Source organism: Larus michahellis, chromosome 4, assembly GCF_964199755.1.
Source record: "Larus michahellis chromosome 4, bLarMic1.1, whole genome shotgun sequence".
NCBI classification, from domain to species: domain Eukaryota; kingdom Metazoa; phylum Chordata; class Aves; order Charadriiformes; family Laridae; genus Larus; species Larus michahellis.
The window spans coordinates 78,718,602-78,743,062 of NC_133899.1; the positions used below are offsets into that span (position 1 = coordinate 78,718,602).

The window sequence follows — 24,461 nt, forward strand, 5'->3', positions numbered from 1 at the left end:
CACAGAAATATTCTTTATTTAAGAAAAATAGAAAATTCTGTCCAAGCTCAGGAACATACCTTTAAAATAAAGAGAGATACATGGCTATTTGTCTCATGACTTGTGTTTCTAACTTTTTAGATAATTGCAATGAAAGATGGTAACATCCAGAGAGAAGGAACGCTCAAGGACATTCAGAAATCAGAGACTGAGCTCTTTGAACACTGGAAGACGTTAATGAATCGACAAGACCAAGAGCTGGAGAAGGTTTTTGATGGGCAGGGCAATCGACATTTGCAAAAAATTTGACAGGTTTTTTTTTAAGGTTGAAAGCATTAGCAAGGATTGACAGGCTGTGTGTGATTTCTCACTTAGTATGAATGTAGTATTACTGTTACCATTATTATTGATCTAGTAAGAGAAGTTCCTTCATCCGGACATCTCATGCTTCCTTGGTACTGTTGCCTCTGACCCATTCTTGTTAGTGAACTCCTATCAGAATATTCTTGTCTAAGGAGTATAAAATTGGGCCATTTTAGGGGAAAAGCATTGGTAGTGTGCAATACTAACAACTGCTTCTATAAATATGCCTGAATTTACTCATTGCATTGGGTAGCAGTTTTTCAAATGTGCATATATCAAGCTTTCTAAATCATTAACACATTTTGTCTTTAATACTGCAACACCAGAAGAATGAGATATTAATCTTAGTTCTCTTTAATTCAGGGATACCTGTCCAAGTTAAGATTCCAGGCGGGTTGGAATTGACAACCTGAAATTAATGTCAGATATCTAGTGTATGTCCTTTGGTTATACACAGAGGTAGCAAATCAATCACTTATGAGTGCCTGCTGTAAGATTCTCACTTTTATTTCTCTCTAATGTTCTGATTGGAAACAAGTTTTGTCACAGATAGTAATTTCTTTTATTAATTCTCTGGTTGAAAACACACAAATTGTCCCTTCTTTAGGAGACTATTATTGAAAGCAAAACTGTTTTGGAAAGAACAAATCTCCGAAGGACTATGTATTCCCGTGAAGCTCTGCTGAAAGATGATGAAGATGATGAAGGTAAAAGGGCACCCTTTGAGCCCAGTATCACTACATTACTGTTTCACAGTTCAATTATTTTAGAATGAATTAGCATAACTAAAACTGGCAAGAGAATAATTATTTTAGAATGAATTAGCATAAATAAAACTGGCAAGAGAATAATCATTTTTCCATATGGGTTGTGGTTTGTAAATGTGCTGTTTCCATTGATTTTTACCTCTGGACTACAGTGACTCCAAGCATACAGAAGTCACAGCTTCTTCCAAACTTTTGAGGGTTTTTTTCTTATACTTGATCATGATTTGATAATGAAGGAGGAATAATATTGAATAGTTTATGCTGTGTGAGCTTCCAACCTGTCAATAGCTAAGCACACTTGTTTAAGGTTTTACCTAGGAAAAAATTGCAATTAATTTTTATCAAGCCAGTACTCTTAAATTGCAAAAACATGGCTGAAGACATGGATTACCAAGTGCTAAGGTTTTTTGCGTCTTTTTAGCGTGCATTACTAATAACTTTAGCAGGCAAATACATGCATGCCTGAGCAGGCAATTTCACCTTAAAGCCACTCTTTACCCCGTACGTGATGACCTGTTTAGTAGCTGCCACTTGCCAGTCCCTATGAAAGGTGTGTACGAGTAAGTCAGTGTGGCTGTACTTTTTTCGTGCACATTGCAGAAGAAGTAACAGAAAGCGATGATGAAGACAACCTGTCTTCAGTGCTGCATCAGAGAGCAAAGATGCCCTGGAGAGCGTGTGGCAAGTACCTCAGCGCGGCAGGAATCCTCCTTCTGCCACTGCTGATTCTGTCCCAGCTGCTGAAGCACACAGTGATGGTGGCCATTGACTACTGCCTGGCGCGCTGGACCTCGGATGCCATTTCTGCAAAGACAGAGCTAGACCTGAAAAACTGCTCTCACTGTGAGGTATGCAATGCCTCGTTCGCCTTCCTCTTATGACTTAATCAGTGGTGACCTCCCACTGTCAACCTCTGCTCCCAGATTTGTACGTGATGTGCTATATTTCTCGGAATAGAGCCACTCTAGAGTATTTTGAAGCTTAATGCATTTTCAGGTACACAGTGCAATAAAAATAACAGTTAAGTTTTGTGCATTGTTCTCCTTTTGCTAGATTTATTGTATTTTCATCATCTAGCTGATATGCTAAACGATGGTCTCCACAGTAATTTTGGTATCATAGCTCTTGTTTCTTTTTCCTGTACTGTTGCATTCTTACTGCAAGTAGGGCTTTCAGGTTTTGTAAAATATGGAAAACACAGACTTTTAAATTTGTGTGTGTGTGGTGACTATGCTTCTTTGGTTGATTTTTATGTGAATTCCACATGGAACTGATCACAGTGTTACTTAGCAGGGTACTCTGTATGTATAAGGCAGTAGTGAAGGGATTTTGTTAGAACTGGGATTATTTTCTTTATTGGAATTTAGTGCCTACAAATAATCCACGTTCATGTTTGGGAGGTGCATGTAGGATTTCACTGGAGTCACGCTTTCATCTCTAAAAGATGCATTGTTGATGCTGGGTTTTAATATCAAACTAGCATTTCAAAATAAAAACCATTATATTCTGTACATATTCAAAAAATAGACAAAAACAACAGAGCTATAATAAATACTTTGAAGATTTTTTTTTTTCCCTTCAGATGAAATTATCAAATATATCTTTTCAGGAGGTTTTGTAGTATTCTGTTCTTTTAAATTTCTGATTACTTTTATTTTCATGCAAACACTCCTCTCTCCAAAGCATAACAAATTGTGGTTTAAGATGTTGAAAATCATTGGCGGTTTAATTTAGGGAGAAAAAAGGATTTACTCCTTACCTTTTTTCAGTCCCGTGTTTTGTGGTTTTGCAATAAATTTTAAATGTAACTTACAGGGAATAATTTTGTTATTCTTTCTTTGTTTCTTAGGATTTCAGCCATTCTCCATATTCAAAAGTCTTCAGCATCCTCTGCTGTCTTGGGATTGTATTATGTCTTGTCACATCAATAGCAGTGGAGTGGACTGGCTTGAAAGTCACCAAAAAGCTACACTCTGCTTTACTAAATAAAATTATTTTGGCCCCAATGAGGTATTCCTCTGATTGATATACAAATTATTTTGTAGTCATTTTGTGTTTCTTATTTCAAGGCAGTCTTCTAACTACAGTTTTTATTAAGAAGTGACTGTGAATCAGGTTTTTGTTTTTTTTTTTTTTAATGTATCATTGAAAATCACCAGGTATCAAACTACTGAGCAATTTTTTAAAATGGTACCCGGCTGCTCAGGTTCCTAGACACCAGTCAAATGCCTCTCCTGCCTGATTGCCACTTTAGCGATTTACTTCCTTGCATGCTTAATTGCTCTTTGCTGTTTTTAATTAGGGAGAGAAAACACAATTATTGATTAATATGTTGTACAGTTCATTCATAGCATGCATCATAATCTTAATCATTGGAAATATTTACTGTCAGGCGGCGACTATGCAAGCCTATAAAAAATATAATGAGCCTAGACAAGTGTCATCACAGTCACCATTAGAGTACGCTGGGATGCACAGATACCGTAAAGGCCATTGTTGTCCTGTGTAAGTTTTTTTCCGCTAATGCATGAAAGGAAAGTTGTAGCTTGATTCAAACCTGCAGCTGTTACTGAACATTAGGAAAAATACCTTCTTATTTTTAAGCTGACTGTATTTGACCCAGAAATCATGGAGAAATAATATACATGGAAAACCTCAGAGTTATTTTAAAAAAATTTTTTTTTTCTGGAATAGAATTAGACTTCAGGTTCAACATGAGTTATGGAACAGTTAACAATTAGAAAGCAACAACGAAGTTTGTGTATTTGCGTATGCAAATGTAAAGGAAAGGTCTTTTAATATATTATTTGAACAGTTGTACTTAGTTACATATTTCTATTCCCAGAAAAATGCAAGACCTGCCATTTAACTTCACTTGCGTTTTTCATGAATTGAAGAGGCCTCAAATTGCAAATCTGAAAAGATTTATTTTTTTTAACTGTAATCATGTGATTTGCATAACTTAGGCAGTAGAGGGAGCTGGGGACATGCTTGCTGTTGTTGGGTTCAAGACTGCCATTTTTTTGGAAAGCCATGGTTACAGGGGAAAATGAGAAACTTTACTGTGGTTGTCAATTTATTTGCTTGTGCCTGTGATATGGTAGCTAGCTTAAGGAAGACAAAAAAAGAATTAAAACTATTGTAGTATCAGTATTGTAATCTTTCCCATTCCTTGTCTCATTTTAGGTTTTTTGAAACAACACCTCTGGGAAGTATATTGAACAGATTTTCAGCTGACTGCAATACCATTGACCAGGTACTACCTAAGTGTATTCAAGCTCCCAAGTTATTCTATCTTTCCCAGTCTGAAAGACTGGATTTTCATTTTTTATAGACTCATTTAGATGAATTTTACTGATGATGTATAATTTGACTACTGTATCAATTTGCATTATGATTTTCTAGGTTCAGAATGAATTCCTCATCTTAAATGCACATTGAAAAACCATTTATTTGATTAAGATGCCCTGTATAGAAAAGGGAAGCAAAATTAGATCAATAGTGATATCCCCAAGTTAAGAGAATCTACTTTTTAAAAAAGTGGGTAAACACATTCACTTGACATATATGAGCAAATGAAATGCGAAAAAGGCAAGTGCTGTTGCCCAAAATAGAAATGGCTGAAATTCAAATTATCAGTATTTACCCCAGATTGCACTGCCAGTTCATAGGATCAATGCAGACACTGAAATTATCTGTTGCATCCCATCTGTAATCCTCTGACATGAGGATTGTGGTCTGCAATGCAGACATGTGAAGCAGCCCCTCAGAAATCCCTTCAGGCTTTCCCAAAACCCAGCAGTCAATTCAGAACCGGGCCTGTATGCTTAGTGCTTCGAATCCTCACAATTTTTTTCCTTGTGTAAGTGTGAGAAAAGTAAATGAAATAATGCACTTTTAAACTTGATATGTTATGGAAGATTCTGTGTGTTTATTCTTCTTTATCTACACAGCACATTCCAGCTACCCTGGAGTGCTTGAGTCGTTCCACGTTGCTGTGTGTATCTGCTCTCGCTGTCATCTCATACGTCACACCAATGTTTCTCATTGCCCTGGTTCCCCTCGCAATCATGTGTTACTTCATCCAGAAGTACTTCCGAGTCGCATCACGGTAAGAGCATAGACCAGTATCACTCTGGCAGTAGAAACATCTTGCAGTGCTGGGGAACTTCTGGTTTAAATTTGGTCCTGTGAAAGCCATGGCCCTGTCTGAAAGTGAGCCGAATCCACTAGAGTGAAAATGTGTAATTTTACAAGTGCCTTTGTCTGCAGCTCTTCAGGCAGAACTTTTTGGAGGCATGAGCCAGGGTCTCTGTCCATGATCAAAGTTTCTTAGAGTTCACAAGACACAAAAACCCCAACTAGGTTCTGTCCTGGGTATGTCCAAGACAATGTGGTGACAGAACAGGGAAATTAATGTCTGCCTATCCAGGTGGAAGTGGAAATCTATAAAGCCAGGGAGAGGCTGGAGAATGCAGTAATAACCGTGGTGGTACTCCCGCCCATTAAAGATCCAACATGCAGAAGCATCCATCGTCTCTTGTTCTGGGTGCCTTTCAGTTTTTAACAAGTTGAAAAATTTTAGCCCTATCTGTGATTTTTGTCCTTCTACGGTCATACAGCTTTCCCCCCTCCCCAGTTGCGCTTGAGAAGCATTTGCAGCAATGCTGCATTTATCTGCTCATGTATGAGTGGATTGAGGAGTCTGCAACCAGTTTACTTGCTGCTGGAAGGAACTGAGTCTAAATAGAATTTCACCCCACATGTGCTTCCACTGATTTGATGACTAAACTAAAAGTGAGAAGCACAACCTAATGATGAGTGCAGGCTCTCAGTTACTCTACTGCGTATGAGTTATACTGTTAGCTCAGTGAGAAGTTGTGTTGTCAACTGGAGATACAGAGGGGAGAGAGAAAAATTTGCATTTTGCCTTTTGCTTAACTCAAGCTCTTATTTGCAGTATCCCATTAAATTTATATTCAGCGCAGAGCCAGAATGATGTTTAAATGAATAAATAATTGAGTATAAGAAATAGGAATATAGCAGAAATGAGGGAAGGCAGTAAAGGGAAAAGACCCATTCAGAACTCCAGCACCATTTCTGTTCAAATAGTAAAAGAAAAATTCTCCTGGGGTCTTCATTTGCTGCTGAGAGACATGCAGCACTGCTTTGCAATCTATCTGAACCTTCCATATATAATTACTGTGATGATACTCCCTTTCAGTCCCTGGGCCTGTTTCAAGAGAATAACTGCACAACAAAACTGTCTTTTTACAAAATTCTTTTCATAACCCTCTCCAGGGACCTGCAGCAGCTGGATGACAGCACTCAGCTACCATTACTCTCCCATTTTTCAGAGACTGTTGAAGGTCTTACCACCATCCGAGCCTTCAGGTACAGTTTTTTAAGAAACATACATTACCTCAGTTTTGATTCTGTTCTGCAATTATGCAGCTATAAGTAATTGTTATTTGGATCACCTGCAGAATCCAGAGTTCCCAAAACACTGGTAAGGGGGAACTCCAAAACACTGAAGAACTTTAAGCATTTTGCATGTGAAGGAGTTACTGTAGAAAAACAAGCTAACGTGCGTCAGCTGCCCTGCAGTAACTCTCCGTCCACTTGCGTGCAGCTCAAAAAAATACTTGTGGGCAAATGTGATTTAAGAAGCTAAATTAGCTTGCAATTACCACAGCGTGCAGTGTGGCATACTGTGTGCTTGGACAGTTTCCATGGAACAACTAATATGCACTAACTTGTTGTGCCAGAGTAATTTGTGTATGAGGCGATGTCCTGGTAAGATAAAGTGTGCATGCTAGTGACTTTAGAGGATACAATAGTACCCTAAGTTATTTTTCAGGTTGCTAGCTGAAAATGTGGTTGTTTATACTGATTTTGAAAATACACAAGCTGGAGAGAGAGTCTGTTGTCACCTGTTTCGTTTCATTTTCTATTCTCATAAGCTCACAGGAGAGGAGCCCAGGAATACCTGATAACATGCCTGGGTTGCGTATCTGTGTTACAAAAATGGCAGTCACACTGGTGCTAGGAGAGGTAAAACTACTGGTGAGCTTACCAGCTGCTTTCCTTACATTAGTGCTATTCTTGTCTTTTCCCAGTTGACTCAAATGCGGTCAACTGTCTTCCACACCCATCTCTAGATGTCGACACTTGTTGTTGGTTAATTATTACTGTTACCATTCTATCTTTGAAATGGTAGTGCTTATTCTTCCTAACCTATAACGTTAATTTTATAATAGAAGTAATGTACAAAGTTACCTTTTCTTAAACTATTCTAAATAGGATATAAATAGCTCAATGAAAGAACAACCAATTTAAGAATTTGTTTCTTTTTGACTGAAGGTAACTTCCCGAAGAGTAGTAGAACAGCATAGTATTTTCCATTATTATTACTGTTACACAATAAGTGCCAACTTATTGGTACTCCACTTCAATAAGTGCCAATGAGTTGGTGCTTATTGAATTCATCAAGTGCCAACAGTGTTCTCTGGTTTGTAGCTATGTCTACGTTCAGTTTTAAGGAAATTCACTTTCTTTCTTAACGGCTTTTCTCATTTATCCATGTATTCTTCTGCTTCATCAAGAGGATCTTAAGGGTATTATGGGTGTATATTTTCAGGTGTCGATACAATGAATAATATTTAATGCCATCTAGCTAATATCTTCCAATCATTTTGAGCATTCCCTCTTGATTCTTCCTGTCCTCTTGAAATGAATTCCTCCGTCAAAGAATTGTGTTTGGTGTCTCCTTTTTCTTAAAACCTGCAGTAACTGATGTGTGTCTGACCCAAGAGCCATGGGCATTCAGTAAGTTCTGTATTCCATCTGCCTGCCAGCCTTCAGCCTCAGCTGGTAACCTAGCTATTTTTAGGACTGTGTAGCTTTTCAGCTGCCTAACATATTAGCCGGAGTGGAGTTTAGACTTGCTAGCTTGAGCATCCCTAAAAATAACACTAATTCAGGAATCCAGTCATTAAGTTAGGAGGTGCCAGTTGTTTCTGGAGTGTCCTTACCCTTGGCAACTTTCCATCCTGCACTTGCTCAGAATGCATAAGGAAAGAAATGTACAAAAAATCCAGGGGGAGATCAGAAAGACAGCTACTGCTGCAACTATAAATACACTTTCAGCAGATGCCCTGGCCTGATTTATAGCTTGCTATCTGGCACTTCAGATTGCATTGGTGCTAAATAATCAATAAAATATAAATGTGAAGGCTTCTGCAAAGACTGGTCTGAGAGGCCTGGTAATGTGGGGACACTTTCTGAGCAGAAATTCTGATATTCCTGCAGTACTGCACCGACAGTAATAACTTTGCATCCCCATTCCACCTGCATACGCATGACTGGCTCATGATGCATACTTCACGTCTTCTAAGGCATATCTGCATCACGTAATACCTCATGGTATAGAGATATGAAAATTAAACGTGACTGAATTGATTCCAGAAGCAGCACAGCCGTCTCTGTATGGTAGGGCACCGAGGGTGGTTAGTTCTGAGGAAAGGCAGGGCTCGCTAGCTCTGTCACTGCGTGACGCTAATGCTTGCTTTCAGGTACGACCATTCTAGGCTATGCAAACACACCAACACGCTCGGAGCCAGCCCAGGCCATTCTCCATTGCACATAGCAGACATGTCTCTCATGTCTCGGCACGTGGCTAAGTTGTGAACAGCTAAATTATTTCCACAAAGTGGCACATATTTCTTTTCCTCAAAAGCGTAAATTATTTATGTGAAGTGATAACTTTATTATACTATACTCAGAAGAAAGATTAAGATACTCTGTAGTGAACAAATTTGAAAGCTTCTCTAAGCCATGTACTTCATACTTAAACAAAACATTGTCCTGTCTTTCTCTTATATCAGTATAAGGAGAGCTGAATTTATAAATAAGCAGTGCTTGTTGCAGCCATAATGGCTAAATTATATAAATAGGGTAAAGTTTTATAGGGGGAGATCAGCAATTTTGTTAAACTTGCTAATGAAATAAAGGGGAAAAAAAGGCAAGCTTTGGGTGCTTAAACTAGATCCTCAGGTCTTCAAGCTCTGTTGCTACCCTGGAAAAGGCTTTTGTGCCAGACTTCTTTATTATTAACACTTTATTATTAACATCACATTAAGTTAGACCTATACAAATAAATATGCGCAGCTAAAAGGGCTGACTGGCTGACTTGCATGCTTGCCGAGATCCCAGTCTAAATAGGTGTAGCAGGGAATCATTTTCCGTATCTGCAAAATTCAAGGCAGAACTCATTGATGCAGCTATTCTGATGAGTGGCTGCAGATCCACTATAATAAACTGGTTTGTTTTTCTTGTTTTGTATTCTGTGGCTAATTCATTTGGTGGGAGTGGGGGGGACACACCACCACAGTTCTTTCCATTCTATTACTTTGTGTTGGACCATGTGCTTGGACTTCTGTTTTTCAAAGTGCTCCATTTGAATAGTGATAAGGACAAACAAGTTTGTCTAACGCTGGAGCTACTATGACTGGAGGTACTTGGAGTTTATACTTTATGAATTGTTACAATTTCTAGGCACTACAGTAATATAAATTTTAAAACTTGAGCTTATATGATTAAGTGAGAAGAGGAACTGCATTCTACAGCATTAATACTTCTTTTCACAAGTACATGCATGTATTATTTCTCTCCTGTATATATTTTTAATTTTTTTCATTTCAGATTTGTCTTTCTCACCATTACTATGTAATAAAATACATTTAGAAAATGCCCAGTGTGATCCAGAAGTCCCATATAGAGTTTCATCAATGCAATAACATCCATTTACTCCTGAAGATACTGTACAAATACAGTTTGCATGTGTAATACAAGTCTACAGATGATGTCACACTGAACTACTGATAGGCTGATTTAGAACCTGTGTCAAATTGTCCATGAGCATATACACCCAGAAATTAAATTTTACTTTCCATTTTTCCAAGTCTTCAAGGCCTGACACTTTTTTCCTTTTTTTTTTCCTTTTCTTTTTTCTTCTTTCTTTTTTCTTTTTTTTTTTTTTTGGTTTTTTTTAGGTATGAAGCCAAATTTCGACAAAAACTTCTTGAATACACAGATTCCAACAATATTGCTTCCCTTTTCCTTACAGCTGCCAATCGCTGGCTGGAAGTCCGAATGGCAAGTACATTATTTTTGTGTATACACAATGAATTTACTTGACTTCATTCCAAGCAATCTGGTGAGGCATCCAACAGTTATCCAGCCCCATCTGGGGTTTGAAGCTGTACCTTTACCCTTTATATCTATATCTCTCCATCTGTAATGAACATGTGCCCAACCCATCCTGGAAACTGAATGGTGTACGAATTTTCCACATAGCCTGCAGCTGTTTCTCCAAGACAAGAATAGTTTTTATAGGTCACATTGACTCCTCTGTGTGTAAAGAGTGATCAGAGCTGGTTGAGCTGTGCCACCAGCCGGGATGCATAATGGGCCTGTGTTAGTCAGTGTCAGCAGGCCTTTGCCTTGTGGCTCCCCAGGAACATTTCAACATCTATAAGCAGGTTTGTGCCTGGTTTTGGGTCACTAAAGAATGCCAAAGATATTCATATACCCGTTTCCACAGTAAATTTGCCTTATTAAAAATAATTCCCTAAGAAGCAAATCAGGAATTTTACATTGTGGATGGTGATATTTGTATCAGACTTTGTTAGATACAGGTGTAGTACTGCTGTTGGGTTAACATGGGCTCCTTTTATATGGGCTAAACATATGTTAACTTATATTTCGTGTCACGCTCTATATCCCCATTTTGGACTACGTTTTACCTGGTATGTTTTACTACTTAAATTCAGATATTGAGATGACTTAAATAAAATGTTATTACCCTTTCATATGTTCAGTCCTAGAACATATCTGAAGTCCCTAATTCCGATCAATGCTTGTATCACTAAACAGTACAAACATAAATGAATGACAATTTCTCTCATACAGAGTTTGTTTTCTAGTCTGTTACATAATTTTACTCAAAGACTTGTCTGTGGGAAGTCAAATCACTAATGATTTAAATTAAAGCCAAAAAGCCCATCATGGGTAGACACAGTCCAACTAATAGATACATGCTGTGCAAGAACAACTTGTTTCAACAAATACAGATGGTAGCCACCCAGCAGTCAATCATCAGCTGCAAAGAGGATCCGCTCACAGAGCGGATCACATGAGCATTTCCCTCCTATCCCAGGTAACATCAGCTGCACGGTTTCAGCCACCTCCATTACATGCTTATGATATCTGTGTTGACTTCTACAGAAGAAGATAAAGGGTGTTGGTACAACTCCTTCTGTCTACAACAGCGTTTCCAAACAGCACGCTCACACTAACAGCAATGAGAATGGGTTCCTAGGCAGGGTCTATATGGAGTTATGTGTTGTTTTCTGCTTGTATTTCAAACTGTACAATGGGTTTGTTATTTGGTATGCAAAGTTATAAGAATGTTTTAATCCTTTGTAGACTTATAGTGATGGAGCTTATTCATATTCCTTCAGGAGTACATTGGAGCATGTGTGGTACTCATAGCAGCTGTCACTTCTATTACCAGTTGCCTGTATAGGAAACTCTCTTCAGGACTTGTAGGCTTGGGACTAACCTATGCGCTTATGGTAAGAATCTCAAGACCCTTTTTGTCTCTCCCAAACGTTTTTTTTTGTAATTCTTCAGGCACAAAGATGAACAGGAAGATCGAAGGTGTCTGTACATCTATAGTGGGTACTGTAACATCATTGAAACCATGTGTTAAATTCAGTTCACATTCAATGGCTGACATATTTGAGTGTATGCTTTCTTCAGTTTTTAGATAAAATATTCATTGAAATGCTAGTTCAAATATGTCAACAAAACATGGCCAAGTTGCATCATATTTTTTACGTTGTCTTTCATTGTGAAGAATGTTTTTTCAGTGCATCAATGGTAATTATGCCCTGGTACGTCATTCTAGACTGTCAAACCTTAAGTTAACAAGATTATGTCTTTTCACCTGTCTTTACTGTTCCCCTCCCTCTTTCCGGTTGGTGTAGATCAGATCCCCATAGTATCAAAGTATCTGTATCTGTGCACTGCAGTTAGGAGATGTAACCTTTAGTCACTGTTGTCACCCTGTTGATATGTGCCACACAGTTCATTCACAACGTCAGCTTATGAAGGCTGAATGAGTATTACTGTGGAGGAATATAAACTGCATGCTGGTCAAATGTTGCAAACTACTAAAAATCTGGAATTTAGTAGTGTATTTGCTTTACATCAGGTGTCTAACTATCTGAATTGGATGGTTCGTAACCTGGCTGACATGGAGATCCAGCTGGGTGCAGTGAAAAGAATCAATGGCCTTCTCAAAACAGAAGCTGAAAATTACGAAGGGCTCCTTTGTAAGTGCAGTTTTGTGCAGCATGCAGAAAGAGCTTGCTGAAATTTTAATGATTTTGCAGTGTATTACCATGAAAAACATAGTAAATCACTTAATGAGCTGATTAATTTATTATGAGAGGGTTAATTTTTGGAGTTCTTTTTCCCCTGTGCTCCTGGTACAGCTCCCTCACAGATTCCCCAGAACTGGCCAGACAGAGGGGAGATCCAAATCCAGAACCTCAGTGTCCGATATGACAGCAACTTAAAGCCAGTGCTAAAGCATGTCAATGCCCACATCTCTCCAGGACAAAAGGTAAAGAACTGCAGTGATTCTGAGAAACTCTTTAGACTAGCACATCATAGAAATCACAAAGTTGAAAAAACATACCGCAGTATGTTTTGATGACTGAATTACAGATTTTTTTTTCTCTAAAAGAATGTAGTGTACTGGAAAGGAGTCTGTGGGTTTCTTAGTTTGGTGTGTTTAGGCATAGGTTAGAGTGAGAAGTTAAACTACACACCACTTCTCGGTATCCCAGTGCCCTGCTGTCAGCACACAGTGCCAAAAGAAGCAACAGTGACCTCTTACTGTGTTAGACCTACTTTCCATCATTCCCATGTGGCTCTCTTGCCTTTATTCCCATTGTTGTCACTCTCCTGTTGTTCCTGTACATAGGACTGGCCTTGATTTGTCCCTAAATGCTCAGACCCCTAAAGGTACAGAGTGAACTGAACTGTCTGGAGGACATGAGGATCATGTGGATCAGAACAGCTCCTCCATCCACTCATCTTAAGTGGCAAATACAGACATTATCCATTTTTTGCTCACCTGATGTTCATCTGATTTCTGTATCACAGATTGGGATCTGCGGCCGAACAGGCAGTGGAAAATCTTCGTTCTCTCTTGCATTTTTCAGGATGGTTGACACTTTTGAGGGTAAGATTACCTTTTTTCATATTGGTCAAGCTTAGCTCCTGAAGGCGCTTTGATAGTCGTTTTCTTAACAGCAGCAGCTCTGAGGTGCGATTTTTGAATCTGCAGGACACGTTCTGTGGTCTTGTTTAAATACAGCATCATCTGTCATGTAACAGCTATTCCATTGATAAGCTGGATCAATAAAAATTCCACTTGACAGAAGCAAAAGTCCTTTTGTTCTGTTAAATCACAACAGTAGGAGCAAACCATAAAAGGGGAAGGTGTTCAAGTACAATGAAGGATCCACGCACCAGGCATGGATAGGACCCACTGGGCCCAGAAAATTCAGCAACTGGGGATTGCAGTTTGGCATGCTGCCCTGGGATTTCCTGCCATATTTCCTGCTATGTGTGCCACAGCCATGTACCTCATGGAGTGTCTTCCTATGCCTCTCAAAAAATTTTAGCCTCAGTTTCCCAGCCACATCGCCAACAGGACCCTTACGCAGAGCCAGACAGTTGTGTTTGGTGATAAAATTTCAAAGCATTCAGTAGTAATTAGGCTTTCTGAAATGCTTGTTCCCCCTGGTAACTAGTTCCTGATTGAAGTAACCTCCTGTTTTTCGATATTCAGTAATGGTCAAGCAGAGAAGTAGTGTGTCTAATCATTCATAAAATATTACAGGTATACTTCGTATTCTTCCCAGTTGAGCCTTAGTCTCAAGACAATTATGTTTGCTGCTTAACCAAAACTTGTTTCATTAGTGAATGAGGGGATACACAATTCAAGGCCTGTTCCTGCTGTATGCATTGCAAGCTGAAAGTGCGCCATGTCTTTGCCAGCAGCTGTGTGGCATGATAAACAGTCTAGCAGACTATCCGTTTTCTTTTTGAATAGGAAGGATTATCATTGATGGTATAGATATTGCTAAGCTTCCCTTACAGACGTTGAGATCCAGGCTGTCAATCATTCTCCAAGATCCTATTTTATTCAGCGGAACAATCCGGTAAGCATTAAGTACCAGCAATAAAAACAATATGACTTATATGCCATTATATATTATAATTATACCATATAATGATTTTTACAGAATTGCTGATAGCAAACTGTTCGATTCTGTTCTTCTCAGTTGAAGTAGGGAGGATCACTGCCTTCTGTCTGTGCTTTTTACCCACCACTGCCAGACTGCACCTTGCCAGTGCCTGAGCCTGGTCAGCACGCTATCAGCAGAAGGCATCCTGTGCCTGGGAAGTAGTGAAAGTCACTATTTATTTCTCCAGGATCGAGTAATCAGTTTAGCTTACTGATCAAATACTTGTAACTACACAGCACTTCTTGAAACCTTCTTTCTCCTGCATCTATTTTCATCTGACTACCTTAAAACAATGAGATGGAAAAAAGGCAGACTAAAAAACCAATGTAGAAAAAAAGGAAGCAATAGAACAATATGAGAAGTACTGGGGGAGGTCTGGGGTATTTTATCCTGGAGCCTCTTTTCTAGAGCCTCTGGAGCCTCTGTTGCTTTTCTAGTCTTTGAGATGTTCTTTCATCTGTGAGAATTCTCTTTCTGTGAGAGGATGATGCAGTAGAATCCGTGGCAAAATGCTCCACAGTTTCCAACAAATGTCCTTCCCTATGTCTGTGGCATATACCTTAGAAAGGAACAGTACAATCCTCAGTGCAGTTACATCACCTGCAGTTACAGTTTCTACATAAAAGTCATTACAGTTCACTGAAAATGATACAGGCTTCCGTGTTTTGCCGACTCCACACTAATACAGTTTCCAAGATTATCTCCTGAACTTGCCTGAATAGAGCATGATTCATTCATGTCAGAAGATGAGGTACCCCATACCTTTGTTTTATTAATTAAACTATTAAAAAATTTATTTAGGTCAGCATTGGTCATTCATAGCACGTACAATAGGAGTAAAAAGTAAAAATAAAAAGTTTTACGCACCACTGAATCTTTTATTTCTGATTAGCATTCTATATATTAATATGATATGAGATTCATGTTTGTTGCTATAATTTCTGGGCTACTGCAAGTTAAATAACATTCATTTGCTCATAAATGCAAGATTTGTTCAGTTGTAGTGAAGACTTGTATTTCATAATTCAGTACGAAGCTTGATTGTTCTGTTCTGCATTTCTATAGCAGTAAAGAACAAAGAGACACTGGATTTAAAAGGAGAGATTGTAGAATTTTGGCCTTTTGTTAAAAAATGAATGTTAATTTAAACTGGTTATATCCACAGCTTTTTTTATTCAGAGCTTTTTCTAGTAAAACATGAAAATTTCTTTACTTTATTCAGAACAAAGTAAATTCTAAAACCACAAGGATATTTACAAAACAGGAAGCTGCTTCTGTTCTGCTCAACTGAAAGAGTCAAATTTTGTTGTTAATCACATTGGTATAAATGTTGACCAAGTCTGCAAAATTCAGTGGATTTATACCAATGATAGATCAGAATCAGGTCCAGATCTTTAGCAGATGATTCTGATTATTTGCAAGTTTGTTTCTAAGCACACTAAAAGAAGAAATACATTGCAGAAGTTTATGTTGACTGATATTCTTGAATCTCACATAACTGTAGGTTTAACTTGGACCCTGAGAAGAAATGCACTGACAGCATGCTGTGGGAAGCATTGGAAATAGCACAGCTCAAGCATGTGGTGAAAGCGCTCCCTGGGGGCCTAGGTAATAAGACTTCCTTCTTGAGAAGATTGCTTCCAGTGGTCACAACATTTCTGTTTCACATTTACTATTTATTAAAAAGTTAGTTGCTGAAGAAAAAGCTTTTTAAGTTTATGGAAGGTGACATCTAACTCTGTTACCAACTGCACCTGTGGGGCAGAATCCTGTTTCTACTTAAATCAATGGTAAAATTATTTTTTTATTTCAGTATGTCTTTGTTATAAGGCATTGAGGTTTACGGGTCTTGTGAATTCAAATAAGTTGTCAACAAGTCAGGATATATCTAGAATATATTCTTTTGTATTTTCCAATAGTCCTGAGGAAGATTTCAGAAGCTTAAAGGTGAGAATCATTTGGCCATGAAAAAAAAAAAAAAAGAAAGAAACAAAAAACCCCAAACTTAAAAGTGGTAAGTTATACAGCCTTATGGTAACGAAATTATGGATGCCACTTTGACTGGAGGATGCAGTGTCCTAGACTGTCCAAAACTCGCTCTTAAACATTCTTAGTTACTTTGATGTCTAATATGTATAAAACATATCACGAGACAGAAGTACTGGTTGTTTTGAACAAGGGAAATAAACAGGAAAAACTGGATCACCAGCAGCTGTAGATCTAGGAAATGTTACTTTGAAAGTCTTCATGCTGAAAGTGAGACCTTCTCTTTTCCAAGCATATGCTGTACTCTAATCTGATCTTCTTGCACACACACACCCCATAAATACTGTTTTGCTCTATCATTTCCAGATGCTATAGTCACAGAAGGGGGTGAAAACTTTAGCCAGGGCCAAAGACAGCTGTTCTGCCTAGCAAGAGCTTTTGTGCGGAAGACGAGCATCTTCATCATGGATGAAGCTACAGCATCTATTGACATGGCAACAGTGAGTTTGGAGAGTTTCTGATTTCTTGTTTTCCTTGAGGGGTAGACAACTGCTAATATGCAAAGAAAAGGTGGTAAGCAATTCTATCTACTCTGTAATATGCTTACACGATATTTAGTACAGATGTGTTTACAAGTCCAGGCAGTTGTGAGTCACTGCTAACTAATCTAAAGAGTTTTAAATCATTTTACTAAGGGTTTAATAGTTATCCCAGCATTTCTTGGATTAGGAAAATGAAGCATGTTATTTTCATTGGCAGCTTTGAAAGGTCAGCTGGGATGGTCAGCGAAGGGTAAATTGGCAAGCATATTTCCCCATCGTGGTGGACAGGACAAGTCAGGAAATCAGAAGGCTTGAAAGTAGAGTCAAGGAAATAAACAGAGACATAGAAAAGACATACTGGATTATTGCATTAACTGCCTGAAATTGCTAGACAGAGGTTAAACCATGCAATAATAGTGCACTGACTGGATTTTAGCCAACTAGAACAGTACATTCTTAGGATATTTTTTTCCTCTGTTATATTGTTAGGAGAAATGCTTTAGTCTTAATTCTATGAGTAAAGAGTATAATTGGAGGGGTTTATTATAACAGCTACCATTTTTAGTTCTGTAAAATGTTAGTGTATTGGGTGTCAGTAATGCTGGGAATTATACTGTATGCAGCCCAGTTAAAACACATTTTGAATTCTGATGCATTGAGGATATAGTTCCTCCCTTGTGATACATACCTTTATTTGCCATTATCTGTTCTTTAGATATCTGCGCTAGTGACATTTTTAGGCAGTTTGGTATGCAACAACACGTTGCCTAAATAGCAAAGGATGAGTACTTGTTGAGTGAGAACTATGCATGTTAAGACCATCTTAAATATCATCTCCACTGTTAAATATGCCAGGTACAGCACACTCCTTTGCTTATCCCTGCCACCCCTTGGTGTTAGATGTCCCCAACATGCTGGGACATTCCTGGGCTTCCAGCAGAGTGAAGAACGCACTGCAGAGGTGCCAGCATGCAGGCAGCCTGGCAGGACCCTGAATTCACCTTTGATTTCCTCACTGTAAAACTGAGGTCAGGATGGCAGGTGCCTGGGGGCCAGAGCACAGCTCTTGTGTGCACTGAAGCCCAGAGGCAGTGCGGGTAGCAGGAGCGAGCAGGGCTGTTTAACTGGAGACCAGGCAAGCTCTTAGTTAGTTCTGACGTAGTTAATTTTTCATTTCTGCAATGAAGGATCAATAAAATCGTGGAATAATCAGTGGTTACTTTAGCCTTCTTAGTGTCTGTGTGTCTATCATGTAACCTCTGTTGTTTGAAAAGCAATAAATGTTTTTCTTTACATAGGAGAACATACTCCAGAAGGTAGTCATGACTGCATTTGCTGACCGTACTGTGGTTACAATAGCAGTAAGTACAGTCTCTGCTGCTGTTCTAATGCAAACAAGAATCAGAAATGCCACGTTAGTCCATGCTTGTCAATGTTAATAAATGTGTTAATGTGGCTGTTAATCTTTTTTTAATGCAGTGTTTAAGTGTAAGCTTTCTCATCGATTTTAAACAACTTTCTTATTTAAATACTTAACAACAGCTTCTTAAATGTGTTGCGTGATGCTAAGTCTGATTGCCTGTAAAAACATGTAATCTAAGTATGCAGTCTATTTTTTGTTACCCATTTTAGGCTAATTTAAAATGTAATATGGCTTTGACTACTGTGAAATCTAAGAATTAAGTTTAATCAAGCTATAGCAATCATTTAACTAAGGACATGTAAAATTGTGTGATAGTTCTGCCACTGGATAAAGCAATTATGTTTCACAATTTAAACAAATAAATGATGATCTTACTAACTTTTAAAAATAAATGTTCCATCCCTGTTGACAGTGATTGAATTTAAGTTAGCATATTCTTGGAGTGATTATACAAAGATCTCGAGTATCTGTAAAAAAATGTTTATGAAAGAGATTTGACCTGAATCAAAGCAGTTGGCTCAACAGATACGTCAGAAGCAATATATATCTTTCAGTCCTCTATTTTCTAAAAATACACATATTTCAGGGATGTGAAATAAAGTCATTATGCTTCTTAACATTTAAAAATTAAACAAAAGTTAAGAAATCTATGCTCAGAAATCTTACAGCATCTTTTTATTTTCATGTAGTGAATGTGTAATAGAAAACCTGATTGATCTTATCGTATCCATTCAGTGTGTTGTTATAAAAACACCAAAGGAATCATAAACATTGAATTTCCTGATTTCTCTACATGAAAATTCTGAGTTGCACTGGATTTTGCATTTATGTATCTTTTTCAGTTTGTTTGGGGATAGGTTGAGAAAGTTTTATTAGTCTTTTGCTCTTTCAGTGAATTTAAACTGCGCAGTTCAAACAAACAGCATTTTGGAATAAACTTACTTTGAATGTTTTTACTTCCAAATGTAAATGTGGTTTACAGCAGATGGGTTTGTATTCAAAATGTTCTGTAATAGAAACATCATCTGGGTTGGGGGGTGGGGTGTTGGGTAGTGGTTCGGGTGTTTTGTTTTTTTGGTTTTTTTTTTTCAGAGAAAACCATATATTCCTAATTTGTGTTTAGGAAGAACAGGAATAGGAAGAGTATAGTATTGGGTCTATATTACCCTCTATGTTACTTTACCAGGATGGCAGCACTGATTGTGTTATACTGGAAGAGATCAAACAAACAAGGACAGCAAGTACAACTGTAACGTGACATTTCAGTCCCCTCCCCCTGCCTGTGGACTGGATAAATGTCACAGGAGGACTGCAGCAGAGATGAGATTTGTAGATGCCATCAGTGATTATTTCATGAAACATCTGGCTAGGAAGCCACAGAAGGAAATACAGGAGTTGTTTTGGTACTGAGGGTGTCTAAGACCTGATTAGTAACCATATGAGTGAAGAGTGACTGTGTAAGAGGGACCAGAGTATTCCAAGATTAAATATCCCTGCAGGAGTAACGCAGACCCAAAAAACCACATGCAGTTACACTAAAATTTAAAAAGTGGAATTATGTAAAAATGAGGAGGCTTGCTAAAAACAAAACCCAAAAATAAATGGGGGTGAAAAAAGCAAAAAGAGAAAGCAAAGAAAATTGAATCTACAGGGATCATGGAAATTACTAAAGGATTTTATTAAAAAATCCTAGAGCCAATGAATGCTATTTATTAGGAAAGGCTTGAGTAAGGATAGAAAGAAGCTGGTATGACTAAACAAATACAAAAGACTATTAGAAACAAAAAGGCATTCTTGTAAAAGCTGAACTCATAGCCAAAAAAAGAAAACAGAAATGATAGCGTCTGGCATGTTACATGTGAAAATGCAATAAGGCAGGCAAAAAAAAAAAGTATGAGAGCAGTTTCTGTAAGCCATCAAAATGAATCCATGAATCCCTGAAACACAGCAGGAGAGAGAAGTCTGTCAATCTATAGGGCCATTTGATGATCGATATGTGAAAGGAATGCTCAGGAAAAATAACAGCATTGCGGAAAAGCTAAACTAATTATTTTCAGTATTCACTGTGGAAAAAACTGGGAAGGTTTCTTCCTGATAATCGAATGTTAGGGCTTACTAGAAAAACAGTAGAGAGCAAAAAAGAAAACATCATACCACTGTGTAAGTCCATAGTTCGCACATACCTTGAATATTGTGTGTAGTTACAGTCGTCTTATCCCCATAACGACACATTACAACTGAAAAATGTTGAGAAGCACAAGGATAATCAGAGGTGTGGAACTGTTTCTTAAGGGGAGCAGCTGAGTAAGCCAGGCCTCTTCTGCCTGGAAAAAGGACAAAGTTAAGGACATGTGAGAGAGGTCTGCAAAATCATGAAGCAAGGGGGAAGAGGCATCAGATGAAGCTCTGAGCAGCAAGGCCCTGAGCATACAAAAGAGGGTACTGGTTCATGCAGTGGGGAGCAGGTCTGGAAAAATCTTTTCCAAAGGATGTGGAGGCAAAACGTTTATGAAAGCTCAACAGAGGACATGGGCAATGTCTTACAAGAGAGATCTATTCAGTTTTACAAATAGACAAACCACACCAAGCTCAGGACAGGACCCCCCCTGATCTAGACATAGTCTAGGACTGGAAGAGTACTTGCATGTAATACCACACTCATGTGCCCTGTTCCCACTCTTCCTGGCTACCTTCTTGTGGCAACGTGTGGACTGCGGGCTAGGGACATCGTAGGCTGAGCTCATATGACTCTTCATACTCAAGTACCTGTGTGCAATTTAGGTACTTGAATATCCACATGGCTCTCAGTCTGTATATTTATCTGCAGTATTTGCACAGTAAATTAGGATGAAAAGTAGGATAACTAGCCTAACTTGAACTTGTCAAGACAATTAATTTCTGGAAGTCTGTCTTATCCGGGAATACATTTGATAGATACACTGAACTGTCATTTTGTTTATTTGTTTTCCAGCACCGTGTGCACACGATCCTCAATGCAGACTTGGTTATTGTAATGAAGAGAGGAGTTATTTTGGAATACGACAAGCCTGAGGTTCTGCTAGAACAAGAAGACAGTGTCTTTGCTTCTTTTGTACAAGCAGATAAATAATAAAAATAAATAAAGCCTTTTAAAGTACAATTGTATTATTTTCTAAAAATGTAAAATACCTGTAAATAAATATTATTTCATAATAAATTGAGGTTTTCCTTTTTTAATAAAATGAGCCCTTTTCTGCATCTGAAGTATTAATGAATTATCCGTGTACTTTTCCTTTTTTTGTATACTACTATTCTTTTTATTTGCTACCAAAGAATCATGAAATATAGTTAAAAAAAACCTACATGGGTGAAATATGACAGGATACACATCAAACAAACATAGCCAGCATGGAGTTTTTATGTAACTCTTAAACCTCTCCTGTCATTTTATTAACATGTTTTTTTAACACATCAAAAACATAGCCAGCATAGAGTTTTTATGTAACTCTTAAACCTCTCCTGTCATTTTCTTAACGTGTTATTTTTTATGTGTCATAGCCCTACTGTAGATAATGCTCATGACTGACTAAATGCAGAAGGAAAAATTATATACCAAAGGTATTTCTCAAAAGATTGTATCTCTTTTAATCATATGACTCTGTAAAGCTTTAATATCTAAATATAAAATCTATAAAACTTTTTTTATATTGTGGTTTATTGTTAGTGCCTGTGTCTCTTGGTCTCTCCTTTAATACCTTTTCAAAATTAATCACAAGCTGATTCCTTTAGTCTTTCTTAGGCTGCCTCACCGCTACTGCCATTGAATTGTATTCTACTGATTCCAAAAGGGATTTAGCCAGACTCCCTCCCAAACTGAGAGAAGCTAAGAGGAGGCAGGTTGTGATAAAGTATCAGTGTTTAATGCACTTTCCAGACTGGTACAGACGTACCACTTCATCTGGAAATTATCCTGCCAAATCTGGCAAATAAACAGTATTAAACCTTTCACTGTAGCTCAGAGCCATGGGAGCTTGACTCATTGTCTCCTAGTTCCACGTATTTCAGCCACTGTCACACTGTTTCTAGATTCACTTCTGATCTTTAGCAATAAATTACCACTAAGATTATCCTAATTTGACAGGACAAGGATTTATCCCTGCCCTAGTGATTCATTGTGACAATCATTCCAGGATTTATTAATTGCTAACAGGTTAGAATGTCAACAACACAGTGGAAAGCTACAATGAACTTTTCACTGTTATTCTTTCTATAGCAACTTTGGCTTTATATCCAATTTTGTCCTCTTCCCCTTTTTTGAAGCATTCCTAGCACTTGGGAAAACTCCTTTCTCTTTTTGAATTTCTTCAGCCTGCTCAGTTAATTTGGAATCTGTTTCTTAACGGCTTTATTTTCTAGAAAAAGGCATCTCGGTGTTCTCATGGGATACATGATATTTTTAATGCATTACTTCTAGCACTGCAGCAGAAAGCAAGGCATACTGAAGAAGTGTTGTTGCTGTCTAAGTAGTGTTACCAGTTCCACAATGGAGTATTTGCAGCATCTGCCCGTGATTATTTACGCAATACCTAAGGGCATTATACTGGGGGCAGAGAACATAGAACTAACAAGGAGAATGTAGGATGAACAACAGTAAAAGTGGGGAGGTAGAATACAGTCATGCAGATGAAATGCGTGAGCTCTGTCATTGGATGAAGGGAGAAAATGGGCAGTTGGAGGATATCTCCTCTTCCAGGGACACATTTTGCTGGGCAGATTCAAAGAAAAAATAGCTGCAGAGCTATTGGTGTGTGTTTTCACCGTGGGATACCAGGCATCCACTAGGGCTAAGAGAGAAGAAATGGGAGACAGGTGACTATCCTTCCAGGGTAGCAGAAGGGCACAGTGAGCGCAGAGCAGGTTTCTACTACAACTACTGTCTGTGCTGTCTCCTAGCTGCCCAGCACTGGTCTAAAGCAGGAACTCGTGTTAAAGGCTTAGGAAAACACTATTCTGCTGGACATCTCAAACTCATGCTGCAGAGAGAGATCCTCAGAAGCTTTTCAACCATCTGTGGAAGATCCTAAATCCTAATGGCAAGAGGAGAGATAGAGAGAAGTGAGGTTTCATATGCTTTTAATAAAGTGCCTGGGATTTGACACTGCAATTTGGACTAGCTCCTGTTCCACAAACTTCTGATGACCTTACCTGCAAAGGAACGCAATGGAGTAAAGCATGCAGCATATCACTAAGAAGACTGTATTGTGTCTCGCAGTATTAAGAAATAGGAACTTAAAGTACAGGTGTCATACATTTCCATTATAAATGTGGCTTGTATTTCACAAAGCAGCTTTGCAGGAGAATAGGGTAAGTGAGCTGGTTCATATCCAACTACTATATATCTTTTTAATGGTACCACAATGCTGGATAAATATGTGTGAAGAGGGAGGCCTCTTAGCTACCTCTTGGACAGAATACACTTCATGTTTCCTCAGTGCATTTTATATAGTCTTTATATGGGGCTAAGTCCCAGGAAGTTTCTGCCCCCTAACTGCAAAGGGTTAGAATCTTAACAGTGACAATATCCAAGAAAATTACTCTATGGTGGGAGGATCACTGCCATTATCTGAGTTGTTAAACCTGTTGCCTTGAGATAGGCGTTCCAGAAGTTGCTACTGAATCAGGCTCACAAATGTATTTTGCATGGCAATGAAGCATTATTAAAGAAAGTGCTGTACTGAAATGGGTGCAAGACAGCCCCGGAGCAACCACGTGAAGCTGCTGAGGGGAGCTGCCACGTTCAGACTTTCATTTCTCCTCTGGGATGGGACTTGGCTCGGTCCCAAAGGTGTTAGTGGGATAGGCTGCCCATGGAGATAAAAACCAGGGTTTGTTTTATTTTGTTTGCTTTCTATAAATGTGTCCATTATGCAAAAACCTTTATAGCATTTATCCCCTTGTCTTAGTGTGGTCATTTAATCCTGTTCTACTTATTTCTAAGGGAACGCTTCTTTGTAAGGCCAGGAAGCAGAGCATG

The 24,461-nt window shown here is 38.3% G+C and overlaps 1 protein-coding gene and 1 long non-coding RNA gene across 5 annotated transcripts in view; one reads left to right on the forward strand and one right to left on the reverse strand.

The window, feature by feature from the left end:
- The window catches only part of ABCC8 (ATP binding cassette subfamily C member 8), an 80,743-nt gene extending 58,617 nt beyond the window's left edge, over positions 1-22,126 (forward strand). For 2 of the 3 annotated variants that reach the window (XM_074585818.1, XM_074585819.1), the window contains exons 23-39: positions 121-246; positions 950-1,049; positions 1,710-1,957; positions 2,959-3,119; positions 4,296-4,365; positions 5,063-5,220; positions 6,411-6,503; positions 10,163-10,265; positions 11,633-11,746; positions 12,388-12,508; positions 12,671-12,801; positions 13,347-13,425; positions 14,302-14,410; positions 16,002-16,105; positions 16,850-16,983; positions 18,324-18,386; positions 21,420-22,126. In XM_074585818.1, the coding sequence (XP_074441919.1) occupies positions 121-246; positions 950-1,049; positions 1,710-1,957; positions 2,959-3,119; positions 4,296-4,365; positions 5,063-5,220; positions 6,411-6,503; positions 10,163-10,265; positions 11,633-11,746; positions 12,388-12,508; positions 12,671-12,801; positions 13,347-13,425; positions 14,302-14,410; positions 16,002-16,105; positions 16,850-16,983; positions 18,324-18,386; positions 21,420-21,557 (2,052 nt within the window). In that variant the 3' untranslated portion in view covers positions 21,558-22,126. The remainder of the gene's footprint in view (positions 1-120; positions 247-949; positions 1,050-1,709; positions 1,958-2,958; positions 3,120-4,295; positions 4,366-5,062; positions 5,221-6,410; positions 6,504-10,162; positions 10,266-11,632; positions 11,747-12,387; positions 12,509-12,670; positions 12,802-13,346; positions 13,426-14,301; positions 14,411-16,001; positions 16,106-16,849; positions 16,984-18,323; positions 18,387-21,419) is intronic. The other variant, XR_012586839.1, reaches the window with a different exon arrangement.
- LOC141742750 (uncharacterized) overlaps positions 1-24,461 on the reverse strand; it is a 27,492-nt gene continuing 3,031 nt past the window's right edge. The window contains exons 2-3 of one of the 2 annotated variants that reach the window (XR_012586841.1): positions 20,632-20,772; positions 1-1,913 (exon numbers count right to left, since the gene is read on the reverse strand). This is a non-coding gene — a long non-coding RNA (uncharacterized LOC141742750). Of the gene's footprint in view, positions 1,914-13,317; positions 15,057-20,631; positions 20,773-24,461 lie in introns of those variants that run through there. The other variant, XR_012586840.1, reaches the window with a different exon arrangement.